This window comes from Balaenoptera acutorostrata, chromosome 15 (assembly GCF_949987535.1).
Source record: "Balaenoptera acutorostrata chromosome 15, mBalAcu1.1, whole genome shotgun sequence".
Lineage (NCBI taxonomy): Eukaryota > Metazoa > Chordata > Mammalia > Artiodactyla > Balaenopteridae > Balaenoptera > Balaenoptera acutorostrata.
The window spans coordinates 68,040,916-68,059,372 of NC_080078.1; the positions used below are offsets into that span (position 1 = coordinate 68,040,916).

An 18,457-nucleotide genomic window follows, 5' to 3' on the forward strand; every position below is an offset into this window, starting at 1 on the left:
CTTGATGGGGAAGACATGCAGAGAGAACTGAAAAGATGCTGGGTGTTGCTTCATTAGGGGCCACTCTTCCTTCTTAAGTGCAGAATCAGTGTCCAAACAGAGCTGTGAATGGCGCTAAGGGGATGGAGGTATTAGCTTCAGTATAAACACTTACCCTGTCCTTTCCAGGTACAGTAATTATTTGTTAGTTCAAAAACCTGGATAGGTAGCAAGGCTGCTGCTGATTAACAGTCGTGGTCTCTGTGGCTGCATTTTAAGGATCAAGGGTGCAGTAAATAAAAACACATCGATGAGGCTTGTGCTCCTCTCTGTGTACCTTTATCCAAGGGGCATTGTAAATGATGAGGCACTTGAGTCTCACTACTGGGGCAACAATGTGGATAACCATGAAAAATAGGCTCTGCAGTAGATGTGTCTCCTCTGCAACTCCAAGTAGCAGAGCATGCAGCAGGGAAAGAATTGTGGGTAGTAATTTGGGTATTAAAATATTAACACATTTCTGCATATTTAATGTGGTTTCCTTTTTAAATAGTAGACAGATTATGGCCCACGAGCAGATAGGTTTATGATTTCAAATTAAATTTTAAGCATTTAAAAAAAAATCCAAAAGGAACTACTTTGTTATAAACACATTCAACTAATCAAAACAAGAGCTTGCTTTCTTTTCAGCTTCTCTGATCATCTATCAGCTAATTTACAGCCTAATTTTATGATTGTAACTTGTGAATGAAGCTTCATGATGGATTTTAGTCTTAAATGTTCAAAACTTTCAATCATTTATCTAGTTCACATTTGAGTATGTATATGTGCTAGACAATAGTCCCTAGACTCAAAATGGGGAATTTGGGAAGGCTTCACAGAGGAGGTGACATTTGCACCTGGGCTTTAGGAGTGTGAGAGCTGTTGTGTACATCTACTGTTTATGGTTTTACTATGCAGTGCTTGAGTCTGGTCTCTTGAGAGCAGAGGCAGACTTTTTTTCACCCTTAACCTGCCCTTTCCCTTTCTAACTTATACTTCTCTCTAACTCGGATCCTAGTACTTGTGAAAAAATTTGTCCTGGGGAAGGAAGCAAGGCCCCTTAACGTTTTTCTCATTTCTCCTATTTCCCAACAGGCAAAGATGCCTTTTGATGCCAACAAACTGTATTGTAGTGAAGTGCTGGCCATATTGCTCCAGGACAATGATGGTAAGGCTCCCTCTTGGTATTGATATTCTGTTAAGATAGGAGCCAGGCTTGTTTCAGATCATGACAGCAAGCTCTCTTGCCTTTGGCATCCCCTTGCTCTCCCTCTCGCTCTCTGCAGCTTTTGTACTCTGTCAAGCTGTATTGATTTTGCTTGCTGATGTATCAGTGTTAGACGGCTGTAAAATCTGACAGTTAGCTTCATTTTTTTTTTCTCCTTCTATTTTTTTCCCCTTTTAGAGAACAGGGAATTGCTTGGGGAACTGGATGGAATCGATGTGCTTCTTCAGCAGTTATCCGTGAGTAATTCTTATGCTTTCTGTCTGCCGTGAAGATACATGGCTTGCTTTAAATGGGAGGTGGAGCTGGAAATTGTTGGAAGGAATAAGCCATGTGATGCAAGCCATATGGAGTGTGTTGGCAGGTTTGAGGTCACATTGGAGGTACATGGTTTGCCTCCTTTTCTTAGTCATTTGTTCTTTATGACCAGATATCACTGTGTATCTGGTGTGGACTTTCTCAGTCTTCTGATATTTATCAATACAAAAGAGGTGTGCTTCCTGCTTTAGTGTATATTCTTGAGCCAAGAATGCCAAAGTATTTTTAGTTGACCCACTCCCAAGATTATTCACTTGCTTTCCTGTCAGTCTGCCACTAAATTGGAGTCTATTCATTTAGGATCCAGATAAGCTTCAGGAGTACAAGTTCCAATACAATGGGATAGAGGTCAGAGAGGAGGATAGGGAAGGATGTGGCACTGGAGGCTGGAAAATAGAAATTGCCATTTTGCTCGTTGTAAGAAATGTAAATCCTGTTGAAATGTTGTTCTGCTGGCATTCTGAAAATACTGTTAAGATTTTTTTTCTAACAGATCTCATCTGTGCTATTCCAAAACCAGGACTGAAAATAGATCATTTGGATAAAATCTTAAGAGTGTTGGGAGTGTCTGAGATGTCAGTTTGCATACAGCTTTCGTCTTGGTGCCAGCAGCCTGAGTGGCTTGGCCTCCACCCCAAAAAATAGAGCTTTGAAACGTGAATCTGTTCCCAGTTCTGGGAAAGTGCTTAGTCCTGTTCCCGCAAGATTATTGATCATTTTGTAGTAGACTGTATGGGTATGCATACACTGTTAAAAGGCTTTCCTCTTAAATCCATATATTTCTGGCAAAGATAAAACTGCTTTTCGCTGTTCCCATGATTTAGAGCCACAACTAGTCTATGAGGCAGTTCAGTAGCCCTGATGGTTAGGAAACTGTTCCTTATGTTGAGCCAAGATTTGCCCTTCAGGACTGTGGTTTCTTTTAGAAGGGAAAGAAATGTGGTTGGGTAGGGCAAGTGGAGGGCTTTGGGGGGTAGCTGGCAAAGTTGTTTCTTGATCTGGATGCTGGTTTCAGGGGTGTTTACTTTATTCATTTAGCTATACTTGTCTTTTATAGAGTTTTCTACATGTTAATATATTTCACAATGAAAAGGTTTTGTTGGTTTTTGTTAAATTGCCTCCTTGGAACTATCAGTTATTCATGGACTCAGTGGTCAGTTGAGTGTTCTGGTTTTTTGCATGAACTGATAGCCATTTATTTAACCTGTGCATCAGAAAGCCCAGTTTCTCTATAATGGAAACTGACGAGAATTTTGTTTGGTAAGCTTCTGTTTCCTCAGTTATAGGGTTTTTGGAGTAGATAGGCTTTGGAAACTGTTGAGTGCTGGTTGATGAAAAGGCATTCTCTTATGGTTCTGTGCTTTCTGATATCTTTACTTGACAGGTGTTTAAAAGACACAATCCTAGCACAGCCGAGGAGCAGGAGATGATGGAGAATCTTTTTGATTCACTCTGTTCCTGCCTAATGCTCAGTTCCAATCGTGAGCGCTTCCTGAAGGGTGAGGGTCTTCAACTAATGAATCTCATGCTAAGGTATGCTTCTTATCTCCTGTTATCTCCTAGCTCTCCATCTTTTTTTGCCCAACTCCTCACTGTTAGCCTGGATTCAAGAACATGTAGCTATGGTCTTTTATTCCATTGAGTTTCCTAGATATATAAAACAGTAAAGTCTTCAAGTGTGTGTATGGTCTTTTCTAAAGTTAGATTGGATGAATAAAAAGTATATTTCAGTCTGTGCCCTATGTCATTTGTGTGTCATTTGGTAATAGGACCGCTCCATCAAAGGGAAATGTTTTTTTTGCTCCTCCTTATAGTGTGTTGGTTTTGGGAAATCTAGTCGTTAACTTCTCAGCATATCCTATGTTAATTTCTAAACTTAGCCCAGTTTTCTTTATATTCCACATAGACTTGTCTGTGCCATATGTTTGTCCATATTTTTATTACTGACAGCAGAATATAATTCATATTTTTCACTTATACATATTTTTCATTATGTGTTATTTTCAATAATGCATTGTGCATGTGCTATGTGGCTAGCATAGGAGATATGAAAATGTGCAAGACAGTTCTAGAACTTTTCTTTATAGTACTTTCCTTGTATATCTTATTATTTATGCTTTAATTTCTTAAAATATTTATAGTAAATATCATGTTAGTATAATTCACAGAATCCTAAAGTTGGAAGTAAATGGGAGATAGCTTGTTATGGATAACTGTTTTGAGAAATCTGGCTTGGAAGGGAAATAGAGAAATGGTGTGAAGAGGTAACCAGAGAAGGGGTTGTAGTATCAATGGTCAGTTTTTTCAATTGAGAGATGCTAGAGACTCTAATCATGGGATTATTCTTTATGAAATTGAGCCAGAGTCTGCTGTCTGGAAACATATTCAGGTACACTGAAAATTCTGTTAATTTATTTCATGGAAAAAAATTTTTAATAAATTTGATAGCTTAGAATATAGACATGCAAAACTACCGTTAGTAGTAGGACTGATAAGGTACTATGTTAAGTGCTTGGCTTATACAGAATTGGAGGACAGGATTCCTGCCTCCAAGAAGCTAAAAAACAGCTCTGTCACTTGAACACAGCCCAACTTTGGATGCATATTCCTTGTAGTCTTTTTTCCCATAATTTTTTTCTTTTTAACAGCTTTTTAGGCCTACCACACATGTAATTTTCTATACTTTTTTTTGTTTGTTTGTTTGTTTGAACTTAACATGCTGTTTCCCATGTTTTGACATAACCTTCATGAGAGTTTTCAATAACTGAATAATGGACTCGAAGGGAATATAACTTAGTCTTCCTTTGTTATTGATATTGAGGGTATCTCCAATGTTTTGTTGTTATAAAAAATTCTCCAATGACAAATTCTACAAATTTTTGTGTTTAAACTATTTTTGTATTTAAGATTATCAAGGTATATGTTACTAAAACCTCTCCTCTTTAAAGGCTTGTGTAGGCCCAGTGGCACAGTAGACCTCTTGGTTTGTCCAGTGTGTACCAGACCTTAGATTGACTGAAGAATCTTCCTTTGTGGAACTGTTTTTAAAAATTTATTTTAAAGTGCAGAGAGGGGCATTGGAATTATTCAGAGGCCTTTAGTGTTCAGCTGATTTTTGCTAGCTTTACTCTCTTGAGTCTTTTGTTTGTTTATCTCCTTTACCCTTCTAATTGCCTGTCCTTTTGTTGAAATGACCCACCTTCTCTCAAGCAAATAGCATATAAAGAAGATGCATTTGGCTTCCTGGACCTTCTAACCTTAAAACTATACTCTGCAGGGATAAGCTTCTTAAAGGTCTGAACTGCCAGTGTCTTTGGATATTTGAGTGCAAATATGAGGTGATGCATTCCTGTAGCATATGGCTTGTAAATGTGCAGCAGTGGGGAGCTGAATAAATAACCAGAAATATGGATTATTCAAACAGGAATGCTGAGATTCTGGGAGCCTAATTAAAAAGGAGCTCCAAAAGACTTAGAAACTGTACCTTTGTAGGATCTCCTAACTTTTCATTTTTGAATGCTGAAGTTATTGTTAGATTAATTCTTTCACATTAATTAACTATATTAGCAGATTCAGCATTTCTTTTTTTCTCTTTCCTATGCTCTTTGTTCTGTGTTATTTTTCTTCTTCAGACTCCCAAATGGAAAGTTTAATTGGGAGGGAATTTTTTTTTCCTACTAGATTCATCCTTCCTGATCTTCTAGCAAGAGCTGCCAAGTTGCTCTCTGTCTCAAGGGAACCCATTCAAAGACCATAAAGCTGTAACACTAGAAGTTCAGGAAAATTTCTGTGCTTCCATTGCCCCTAAATACTAATCTTTATTTTGATTTAGGCGTTCATCAAACAGTTATGAAATGGCCACCTGGAGAGGTGGCAGTATGGTGTAGTGTGGAAGAATGGGCTTTGGAGTTGAGGCAAATGTGGGTTTGGAACATAGTTCTTTCACTTACTAGTTCTGGATATTTGGTGAGTTACTCTAAGCTTTCTGTCCTCTGACCCTCACTTTTTTCATATGAAAAATGGGAGTAATAATGCCAAATTTGCAGGGATCTTTGTGGGTATTAGACTATATATATAAATTGGCTAGGACAGTTCAGCAGTTCTTAAAACATTGGTAAAGTGCTATGTTAACTTACTGTGTTAAGTGCTAGGCTTATACGGACATGAACAAGACAGGATTCCTGCCTTCAAGAAACTCAGTTGCTAGTGATGGAGGCCAACATTAAATAACCGTAATATAATTTAATGTGTTAACTGTTGAGAGGAACAGTTAATTTTGCATGTCCACAGAATTATTTTTTTATGTTTCTGATTATTGATAAGGAAAGGTCACCGACAAGATAGTCATTTATACATTTATATGCACAAATTATCACACGTACATATATATTGGGTTGGCCAAAAAGTTCGCTCGGGTTTTCTGTAACACAGAAAACCCGAATGAACTTTTTGGCCAACCCAATACTACCCAATTTAATAGTTTTATCACCTTTATTGAGGCATAATTTATATGCAGTCAAACACTAATTTTAATTTTGACAAATGTATATACCTTTGTTTTCACCATAATGAAGATGCAAGATACTGCCGACTGAAAAGAATGCACAACATGAGAGTTGTGAGTTAAGTTTTATTTGGGGCAAAATGAGGACTGTAGCCTGGGAGACAGCCTCTCTGAGAGCTCTGAGGAACTGCTCTGAAGAGGTAAAGGGGGAGGTCAGTACATATATGATTTTGGTGAAAGGGAATACGTGCAGTCAAGCACACATTTCGGCAGAGGGTTGCTGCTAGTCACGAGGAGCAGATTAATGATTTTACTGTTTTTCTAGATATGAGAGATTGCAAGAAATTAGGCTCATAAAATCTTCTCCTGCCCTTCCACCATACACAAAAATAAACTCAATATGGCTTAAAGAATTAAATATAAGACACAACACCGTAAAACTCCTGAAGAGAACATAGGCAAAACATTTCTGACATAAATCATAACAATGTTTTCTTAGGTCAGTCTCCCAAGGCAAAAGAAATAAAAGCAAAAATAAACAAATGGGGCCTAATCAAACATATAAGCTTTTGCACAGCAAAGGAAACCATAAATAAAATGAAAAGACAGCCTCCAGAATGGGAGAAAATATTTGGAAACGATGTGACAGACAAGGGCTTAATTCGCAAAATATACAAACGGCTCATACTGCTCAATATCAAAAAAAAACCCAATCAGAAATTGGACAGAAGACCTAAATAGACATTTTTCCAAAGAAGACATACAGATAGCCAACAGGCACATGAAAAGATGTTCAACATTGCTATTATTAGAGAAATGCAAGTCAAAACTAAAATGAGGCATCAGCTCACACCAGTCAGCATGGACATCATCAAGAAGTCTACAAATAATAAATGCAGAGAGGGTGTGGAGAAAAGGGAACCCTCCTACACTGTGAGTAGGAATGTAAATTGGTGGAGCCACTATGGAGAACAGTATGGAAGTTCCTTAAAAAACTAAAAATAGAGTTACCATATGACCCAGTAGTCCCACTCCTGGGCATATATCCAGAAAAGAGGAAAACTGTAATCTGAAAAGATACATGCACTCCAATGTTCATAGCAGCACTATTTACAATAGCCAAGACATGCAAGTAACTTAAGTGTCCATCAACAGATGAATGGATAAAGAAGATGCTGTATATATATATATATATATATATATATATATATATATATATATATATATATATATACAATGAAATATTATTCAGCTATAAAAGAGAATAAAATATTGCCATTTGCTGCAACATGGATGGACCTAGAGATTATCATACTAAGTGAAGTCAGTCAGACAGAGAAAGACAAATATCATATGATGTCACTTATATGTAGAATCTAAAAAAATGGTACAAATGAACTTATTTACAAAACATAAATAGACTCACAGACATAGAAAACAAACTTATGGTTACCAAAGGGGAAAGGGTTGGGAGGAGAGATAAATTAGGAGTTTGGGATTAACACATACGCACTACTATATATAAAATAGATAAACAACAAGGACCTAATGTATAGCACAAGGAACTATATTTGATATTTTGTAATGACCTGTAATGGAAAAGAATCTATAATGGAGCTGAATCACTTTGCTGTACACCTGCAACTAACACGACATTGTAGATCAACTATACTTCAACAACAACAAAAATCTTCTGAAAATACCTAACTCTCTGGAGGCCTGTTCTGCCAGTTCTTGCCAGAGCATAGTGTGCCTCATTCCTGATATCTCCACCCTGAACTCCTTTCAGGGTGTGTTGAAGGTCAGCGACTGCTGTGGTTAGTGACCTAATCCTTGTAGAGGCAGATGGCAAGTGACAACTTTCAGTTGGCAATACATAGTTTTATATTTTGTAGTAGCCACAGTAAAAAGTTTAAAAGAAACAAAATAATGGGTTTTATTTAATGCCGTATATTATAAATCAATTCAACATGTAATCAATAAAAAATATTATTAAGCCATTTTGCATTATGTTTTCCTACTAAGTCTTTAAAATCCAGTGTGTATTTTACATTAACATCTGAATTCAATGCTAAATTTTCATTACATTACTTAATTTGTATTTAGATTTCATAAAATTTACAGTTGAAAAAGTAGATTCCCATACTTAGGTTTCTCTAAACGTACTTAACTGTTTCCCAATAACTGAATCAAGTATCAATTTTTAAACTTAAATTTATTTAAATTAAATTCAGATTTTAGCTCCTCAATTTATATCTGAAATTTAGCTATATTTCAGATGCTCAATGGCTACATGTGGCTAGTGGCTATGATATCGGACAATGCATATGTAGATCATTTTTATCACCCTCCAAAATTTCCTTGATCCCTTTTGCAATCACTTCCCACCAATCCACCTTTGACCCCAGTCAAACATTGTCATTCTAGAATTTCATATAAATAGAATCATACAGTATGTGTTTTGTTTAGCTTATTTAACTCAACAGGTTGTTTTTGAGGTTCATTTATTTTGCATGTATCAGTAGTGTGATTCTTTTTTTATGCTTGGTAGTATTCCATTATATTTCTGCATTCCAGCATATCAGTTTGTTTATTTATTCACCTGTTCTAGACATTTAGGTTGTTTCCATTGTTTTGCTGTTGTGAATAAAGCTGCTTAAAAGTCTTTGGATAAACATATATTTTCATTTCTCTTGGGTAAATACCTGGGAGTGGAATGAGTGAGTCATATATTAAATAAAAATTTACTATTAGAAACTACCAAGTTGTTTCTCTAAATGATTGTATCATTTTATATCCCTACCAGCAAGGCATGAGAACTCCAGTTGCTCTGTATCCTCCTTAATACCTGGTATTGTCAGATTTTAGTTTTAGCCCTTTGAGTGAGTGTGCATTGTGGCTTTAATCTGCATATAACTGATTACTCATGTTGTTGAGCATCTTTTCATGTTCATATTGACCTTTCTTATATCTTTTGTTAAAGTCAAACCTTTGTTCAGACCTTTTGTCTAAATTTTATTTGGGTTGTCTTATTGAGTTTTAAGTGTTCTTTACTCTAGATAGAAGTCTTTGTCAGATACATGTTTTAGAAATATTGTTTTCCTAGTCTGTGGCTTGCCTTTTCATTTTTTAGCAGTGTCTTTTAAAGAGCAAATGTTTTACTTTGATAAAGTCTAATTTGTAAAAAATATTTTTTAAATTGTGCTTTTGCTATGGTATATAAACTGTGCTTGTCTAACCCAAGGTCTCAAAGTGTTCCTTTCATATTTTCTTTTACAACTTTCAGTTTTAGGCATTTATGGGTCTGTGATCCATTTTAAGTTAATTTTTATATGTAGTGTTAGATATGAATTGAGGTTCTTAGTTTTATTTATTATTTTTGCATATAGATGTCCAGTTCTGGCACCATTTATTGCAAAAACTGTCCATGTTCCGTTTAATTGCCTTTACAACTTTGTCAGAAATCAGTTATATATGTGTGGGTCTATTTCTGTGCTTTCTATTCTGCTCCATTGATCTGTGTATCTATCTTTTTGCCAACACAACCCTATTTTGACTTTATGGTTAAGTCTTGAAATTACATGGTGTGAATCCTCTGACTTAATGTCTTTTTAAAGATTGTTTTAACTATTCTAGTTCTTTAGTTTCTTTGTCTTTCTGTATAAATTTTAGAATCAGCCTGTTAATTTCTAGAAAAACTCTGCTGGGGTTTTGATTGGTATCATCTTAAATCTATAGGGTCTTCTGGGGAGGATGGACATCTTTGCAATAATGAGTCTTCCAATCCATGAACATGGTATATTTCTTCATTTATTTAGGTCTTTGATTTCTTTCATCAATGTTCTGATTTTTAAAGACAATTTGATACTTTATATTTTCCTAGAAATTTTCAATTTCATAGACTTTCAAGTTTATTAATATGTTGTCCTTGTATTTGTATCATTCTTTTCTATATCTTCCATTTCATTTCATCTTTTTCATTTTCACCTCTTTACGTCTCTTTTATAATCCTGGTATTTTTGAGTTTTTGAATTTTATTTATTTTTTTATACAGCAGGTTCTTATTAGTTATCCATTTTATACATATTAGTGTATATATGTCAATCCCAATCTCCCAATTCATCTACCACCACCAGCCCCCCACCACTTTCCCCCCTTGGTGTCCATACGTTTGTTCTCTACATCTGTGTCTCTATTTCTGCCATGCAAACCAGTTCATCTGTACCATTTTTCTAGGCTTCACATGCATGCATTAATATACAGTATTTGTTTTTCTCTTTCTGACTTACGTCACTCTGTATGACAGTCTCTAGATCCATCCACGTCTCTACAAATGACCCAATTTCGTTCCTTTTTATGGCTGAGTAATATTCTATTGTATATATGTACCACATCTTCTTTATCCATTCCTCTGTTGATGGACATTTAGGTTGCTTCCATGTCCTGGCTATTGTAAATAGTGCTGCAATGAACATTGGGGTGCATGTGTCTTTTTGAATTATGGTTTTCTCTGGGTATATGCTGGGTCATGTGGCAGTTCTATTTTTAGTTTTTTAAGGAACCTCCATACTGTTCTCCATAGTGGCTGTATCAATTTGCATTCCCACCAACAATGCATGAGGGTTCCCTTTTCTCCACACCCTCTCCAGCATTTATTGTTTGTAGATTTTTTGATGGTGGCCATTCTGACTGGTGTGAGAGATACCTCATTGTAGTTTTGATTTGCATTTCCTTAATAATTACTGATGTTGAGCATCTTTTCATGTGTTTGTTGTCCATCTGTATGTCTTCTTTGGAGAAGTGTCTCTTTAGGTCTTCTGCCCATTTTTTAACTGGGTTATTTATTTTTTTGATATTGAGCTGAATGAGCTGTTTGTGTATTTTGGACATTAATCCTTTGTCAGTTGATTCATTTGCAAATATTTTCTCCCATTCTGAGGGTTGTCTTTTTGTCTTGTTTATGGTTTCCTTTATTGTGCAAAAGCTTTTAAGTTTAATTAGGTCCCATTTGTTTATTTCTGTTTTTATTCTCATTTCTCTAGGAGGTGGGTCAAAAAAGATCTTGCTGCAATTTATGTCAAGGAGTGTTCTGCCTATATTTTCCCCTAAGAGTTTTATAGTGTTTGGCCTTACATTTAGGTCTTTAATCCATTTTGAGTTTACTTTTGTGTATGGTGTTAGGGAGTGTTCTAATTTCATTCTTTTACATGTAGCTGTCCAATTTTCCCAGCACCACTTATTGAAGAGGCTATCTTTGCTCCATTGTATATTCTGGCCTTCTTTGTCATAGATTAGGTGACCATAGGTGTGTGGGTTTATCTCTGGACTTTCTATCCTGTTCCATTGATCTATAGTTCTTTTTTTGTGCCAGTATTATACTGTCTTGATTACTATAGCTTTGTAGTATAGTCTGAAGTCAGGGAGCCTGATTCCTCCAGCTCCATTTTTGTTTCTCAAGATTGCTTTTGCTATTCGAGGTCTTTTGTGTTTCCATACAAATTGTAAAATTTTTTGTTCTAGTTCTGTGAAAAATGCCATTGATAATTTGATAGGGATTGCATTGAATCTGTAGATTGCTTTGGGTAGTATAGTCATTTTCACAATATTGATTCTTCCAATCCAAGAACATGGTATCTCTCCATCTGTTTATGTCGTCTTTGATTTCATTCATCAGTATCTTATAGTTTTCTTTTTTTTTTTTGAATTTTATTTTATTTATTTTTTTATACAGCAGGTTCTTATTAGTCATCCATTTTACACACCTCAGTGTATACATGTCAATCCCAATCTCCCAATTCAGCACACCACCACCCCCACCCGCCACTGCTTTCCCCCCTCGGTGTCCATACGTTTGTTCTCTACATCTGTGTCTCAATTTATGCCCTGTAAACCAGTTCATCTGTACCATTTTTCGAAGTTCCACATATATGCGTTAATATGCAGTATTTGTTTTTCTCTGTCTGATTTACTTCACTCTGTATGACAGTCTCTAGATTCATCCACATCTCTACAAATGACCCAATTTCATTCGTTTTTATGGCTGAGTAATATTCCATTGTATATATGTACCACATCTTCTTTATCCATTCGCCTGTCGATGGGCATTTAGGTTGCTTCCATGACCTGGCTATTGTAAATAGTGCTGCAGTGAACATTGGGGTGCATGTGTCTTTTTGAATTATGGTTTTCTCTGGGTATATGCCCAGTAGTGGGATTGCTGGGTCATATGGTAATTCTATTTTTAGTTTTTTGAGGAACCTCCATGCTGTTCTCCATAGTGGCTGTATCAATTTACATTCCCACCAACAGTGCAAGAGGGTTCCCTTTTCTCCACACCCTCTCCAGCATTTGTTGTTTGTAGATTTTCTGATGATGCCCATTCTTTCTTTCTTTTTTTAAAATTTTTGAATTTTATTTTATTTATTTTTTATACAGCAGGTTCTTATTAGTAATCAATTTTATACACATCAGTGTATACATGTAAATCCCAATCACCCAATTCAGCACACCACCACCCCCAGATGCCCATTCTAACTGGTGTGAGGTGATACCTCACTGTAGTTTTGATTTGCATTTCTCTAATAATTAGTGATGTTGACCAGCTTTTCATGTGCTTCTTGGCCATCTGTATGTCTTCTTTGGAGAAATGTCTATTTAAGTCTTCTGCCCATTTTTGGGTTGGGTTGTTTGTTTCTTTAATATTGAGCTGCATGAGCTGTTTATATATTTGGAGATTAATCCTTTGTCCGTTGATTCGTTTGCAAATATTTTCTCCCATTCTCAGGGTTGTCTTTTCGTCTTGTTTGTAGTTTTCTTTGCTTTGCAAAAGCTTTTAAGTTTCAGTAGGTCCCATTTGTTGTTTTTTTTTTTATTTCCATTACTCTAGGAGGTGGATCAAAAAAGATCTTGCTGTGATTTATGTCAAAGAGTGTTCTTCCTATGTTTTCCTCTAAGAGTTTTATAGTATCCAGTCTTACATTTAGGCCTCTAATCCATGTTGAGTTTATTTCTGTGTATGGTATTAAGGAGTGTTCTAATTTCATTCTTTTACATGTAGCTGTCCAGTTTTCCCAGTACCACTTATTGAAGAGACTGTCTTTTCTCCATTATGTATCCTGCCTCCTTTGTCATAGATTAGTTGACCATAGGTGTCTGGGTTTATCTCTGGACTTTCTATCCTGTTCCATTGATCTACATTTCTGTTTTTGTGTCAGTACCATACTGTCTTGATTACTGTAGCTTTGTAGTATAGTCTGAAGTCAGGGAGTCTGATTCCTTCAGCTCCGTTTTTTTCCCTCATGACTGCTTTGGCTATTCGGGGTCTTTTGTGTCTCCATACAAATTTTAAGATTTTTCTTCTAGTTCTGTAAAAAATGCCACTGGTAATTTGATAGGGATTGCATTGAATCTGTAGATTGCTTTGGGTAGTATAGTCATTTTCACAATATTGATTCTTCCAATCCAAGAGCATGGTATATCTCTCCATCTGTTGGTATCATGTTTAATTTCTTTCATCAGTGTCTTATAGTTTTCTGCATGCAGGTCTTTTGTCTCCCTAGGTAGGTTTATTCCTAGGTATTTTATTCTTTTTGTTGTCATGGTAAATGGGAGTGTTTCTTTAATTTCTCTTTCAGACTTTTCATCATTAGTGTAAGGAATGCAAGAGATTTTTGTGCATTAATTTTGTATCCTGCAACTTTACCAAATTCATTGATTAGCTCTAGTAGTTTTCTGGTGGCATCTTTAGGATTCTCTATGTATAGTATCATGTCATCTGCAAACAGTGACAGTTTTACTTCTTTTCCAATTTGTATTCCTTTTTCTTCTCCAATCACTGTGGCTAGGACTTCCAAAACTCTGTTGAATAATAGTGGCGAAAGTGGACATCCTTGTCTTGTTCCTGATCTTAGAGGAAATGCTTTCAGTTTTTCACCATTGAGAATGATATTTGTTGTGGGTTTGTCGTATATGACCTTTATTATGTTGAGGTAGGTTCCCTCTATGCCCACTTTCTGGAGAGTTTTTATCATAAATGGGTGTTGAATTTTGTCAAAAGCTTTTTCTGCATCTATTGAGATGATCATATAGTTCTTTTTCTTCAGTTTGTTAGTATGGTGTATCACATTGATTGATTTGCGTATACTGCAGAAATCTTGCATCCCTGGGATAAATCCCACTTGATCATGGTGTATGATCCTTTTAATGTGCTGTTGGATTCTGTTTGTTAGTATTTTGTTGAGGATTTTTGCATCTCTATTCATCAGTGATGTTGGTCTGTAATCTTGTTTTTTTGTAGTGTCTTTGTCTGGTTTTCTTATCAGGGTGATGGTGACCTCATAGAATGAGTTTGGGAGTTTCCCTTCCTCTGCAAAGTTTTGTAAGAGTTTGAGAAGGATGGGTGTTAGCTCTTCTCTAAATGTTTGATAGAATTTACCTGTGAAGCCATCTGGTCCTGGACTTTTGTTTGTTGGAAGATTTTTAATCAGAGTTTCAATTTCATTACTTGTGATTGGTCTGTTCATATTTTCTATTTCTTCCTGGTTCAGTCTTGGAAGGTTATCCCTTTCTAAGACTGTGTCCTTTTCTTCCAGGTTGTCCATTTTATTGGCATAGAGTTGCTTTTAGTAGTGTCTTAGGATGCTTTGTATTTCTGTGGTGTCTGTTGTAACTTCTCCTTTTTCATTTCTAATTTTATTGATTTGAGTCCTCTCCCTCTTTTTCTTGGTGAGTCTGGCTAATGGTTTATCAATTTTGTTTATCTTCTCAAAGAACCAGCTTTTGGTTTTATTGATCTTTGCTGTCGTTTTCTTTGTTTCTATTTCATTTATTTCTGCTCTGATCTTTACGATTTCTTTCCTTCTGCTAACTTTGGGTTTTGTTTGTTCTTCTTTCTCTAGTTCCTTTAGGTGTAACGTTAGATTGTTTATTTGAGATTTTTCTTGTTTCTTGAGGTAGGCTTGTATTGCTATAAACTGCCCTCTTACAGCTGCTTTTGCTGCATCCCATAGGTTTTGGGTCGTCGTGTTTTCATTATCATTTGTCTCTAGATATTTTTTGATTTCCTCTTTGATATCTTCAGTGATCTCTTGGTTATTTAGTCACGTATTGTTTAGCCTCCATGTGTTTGTGTTTTTTACGTTTTTTTCCCTGTAATTGATTTCTAATCTCATATTGTTGTGGTCAGAAAAGATGCTTGATATGATTTCAATTTTCTTAAATTTACTGAGGCTTGATTTGTGACCCAAGATGTAATCTATCCTGGAGAATGTTCCGTGTGCACTTGAGAAGAAAGTGTAATCTGCTGTTTTTGGATGGAATATCCTATAAATGTCAATTAAATCTGTCTGGTCTATTGTGTCATTTAAAGCTTGTGTTTCCTTATCAATTTTCTGTTTGGATGATCTGTCCATTGGTGTCAGTGAGGTGTTAAAATCCCCCACTATTATTGTGTCACTGTCTATTTCCTCTTTTATAGCAGTTAGCAGTTGCCTTATGTATTGAGGTGCTCCTATGTTGGGTGCATATATATTTATAATTGTTATATCTCCTTCTTGGATTGATCCCTTGATCATTATGTAGTGTCCTTCCTTGTCTCTTGTAACATTCTTTACTTTAAAGTCTATTTTATCTCATATGAGTATTGCTACTCCAGCTTTCTTTTGATTTCCATTTGCATGGAATATCTTTTTCCATCCCCTCACTTTCAGTCTGTATGTGTCCGTAGGTCTGAAATGGGTCTCTTGTAGACAGCATATATATGGGTCTTGTTTTTGTATCCATTCAGTGAGCCTGTGTCTTTTGGTTGGAGCATTTAATCCATTCACGTTTAAGGTAATTATTGATATGTATGTTCCTAGTACCATTTTCTTAATTGTTATGGGTTTGTTTTTGTAGGTCCTTTCCTTCAGTTGTGTTTCCCACTTAGTGAAGTTCCTTTAGCATTTGTTGTAGAGCTGGTTTGGTGGTGCTGAATTCTCTTAGCTTTTGCTTGTCTGTAAAGCTTTTGATTTCTCCATCAAATCTGACTGAGATCCTTGCTGGGTAGAGTACTCTTGGTTGTAGGTTCTTCCCTTTCATCACTTGAAGTATATCATGCCACTCCCTTCTGGCTTGTAGAGTTTCTGCTGAGAAATCAGCTGTTAACCTTATGGGAGTTTCCTTGTATGTTATTTGTTGTTTTTCCCTTGCTGCTTTCAATAATTTTTCTTTGTCTTTAATTTTTGCCAGTTTGATTACTATGTGTCTCCGCATGTTTCTCCTTGGTTTATCCTGTATGGGACTCTCTGCACTTCCTGGACTTGGGTGGCTATCTCCTTTCCCATGTTAGGGAAGTTTTCAACTATAATCTCTTCAAATATTTTCTCGGGTCCTTCCTGTCTCTTCTCCTTCTGGGATCCCTATAATGTGAATGTTGTTGCGTTTAATGTTGTCCCAGAGGTCTCTTAGGCTGCCTTCATTTCTTTTCATTCTTTTTTCTTTATTCTGTTCCACAGCAGTGAATTCCACCATTGTGTCTTTCAAGTCACTTATCCGTTCTTCTGCCTCAGTTTTTCTGCTACTGATTCCTTCTAGTGTATTTTTCATTTCAGTTATTGTGTTGTTCATCTCTGTTTCTTTGTTCTTTAATTCTTCTAGATCTTTGTTAAACATTTCTTGCATCTTGTCGATCTTTGCCTCCATTCTTTTTCCAAGGTCCTGGATCATCTTCACTATCATTATTCTGAATTCTTTTTCTGGAAGGTTGCCTATCTCCACTTCATTTAGTTGTTTTTCTGGGGTTTTATCTTGTTCCTTCATCTGGTACAAAGTCCTCTGCCTTTTCATTTTGTCTATCTTTCTGTGAATGTGGTTTTCCTTCCCAAGGCTGCAGAATTGTAGTTCTTCTTGCTTCTGCTGTCTGCCGTCTGGTGGATGAGGCTATCTAAGAGGCTTGTCAGTGTCATATAGTTTTCTGTGTACAGGTCTTTTGCCTCCTTAGGTAGGTTTATTCCTAGATATTTTATTCTTTTTGTTGCAGTGGTAAATGGAATTGTTTCCTTAATTTCTCTTTCTGATCTTTCGTTGTTAGTGTATAGGAATGAAGGGATTTCTGTGCCTTAATTTTGTATCCTACGACACTACTAAATTCATTGATTATCTCTAGTAGTTTTCTTGTGGCATCTTTAGTATTTTCTATGTATAGTATCGTGTCATCTGCAAACAGTGACAGTTTTTTTTCTTCTTTGCCAATTTGGATTCCTTTTATTTCTTTTTTTCTCTGATTGGTGTGGCTAAGACTCCAAAACTGTTAAATAATAGTGGCGAGAGTGGGCACCCTTGTCTTGTTCCTGATTTTAGAGGAAACACTTTCAGTTTTTCACCATTGAGAATAATGTTTCCTGTGTGTTTGTCATATATGGCCTTTATTATGTTGAGGTAGGGTCCCTCTATGCCCACTTTCTGGAGAGTTTTTATCATAAATGGGTGTTGAATTTTGTTGAAATCCTTTTCTGCATCTATTGAGATGATCATATGGTTTTTATTCTTCAATTTGTTAATATGGTGTATCACATTGATTCATTTGCATATATTGAAGAATCCTTGCATCCCTGGGAAAAATCCCACTTGATCATGGTGTATGATTTTTTTAATGTGTTGTTGGATTCGGTTTGCTAGTTTTTTGCCTCTATGTTCATCAGTGATATTGGCCTGTAATTTTCTTTTTTTGTGATAAATTGTCTGGTTTGGTATCAGGGTGATGGTGGCCTCATAGATGAGTTTGGGAGTGTTCTTCCCTCTAATTTTTTGGAAGAGTTTGGGAAGGATCGGTGTTAGCTCTTCTCTAAGTGTTTGATAGAATTCTCCTGTGAAGCCATCTGGTCCTGGACTTTTGTTTGTTGGAAGATTTTAAATCATAGTTTCAATTTCATTACTTGTGATTCATCTATTCATATTTCCTATTTCTCTGAGCTTCCTGGACTTGATTGACTATTTCCTTTCCCATATTAGGGAAGTTTTTGACTACAGTCTCTTCAAATATTTTCTCAGACCCGTTTTCTTTGTCTCCTTCTTCTGAGTCCCCTATAATTTGAATGTTGGAGCGTTTAATGTTGTCCCAGAGGTCTCTGAGACTGTCTTCAATTCTTTTCATTCTCTTTTTTTTATTCTGCTCTGTGCCAGTTGTTTCCACCATTCTTTCCTCCAGCTCACTTATCCATTCTTCTGCCTCAGTTATTCTGCTATTGATTCCTTCTAGTGTATTTCTAATTTCAGTTATTGTGTTGTTCATCACTGTTTGTTTGTTCTTTAGTTCTTCTAGGTCCTTATTAAATGTTTCTTGTATTTTGTCCAGTCTCTTTCCTAGATTTTGGATTATCTTTACTGTCACTACTCTGAATTCTTTTTCAGGT

At 36.0% G+C, this 18,457-nt stretch overlaps 1 protein-coding gene across 1 annotated transcript in view; it reads left to right on the forward strand.

The window, feature by feature from the left end:
- CTNNBL1 (catenin beta like 1) overlaps positions 1–18,457 on the forward strand; it is a 164,829-nt gene that overhangs the window by 72,539 nt on the left and 73,833 nt on the right. Inside the window, exons 8-10 of the mRNA XM_007193144.2 lie at positions 1,117–1,189; positions 1,427–1,485; positions 2,949–3,097. Coding sequence (XP_007193206.1) covers positions 1,117–1,189; positions 1,427–1,485; positions 2,949–3,097 — 281 coding nt within the window. The remainder of the gene's footprint in view (positions 1–1,116; positions 1,190–1,426; positions 1,486–2,948; positions 3,098–18,457) is intronic.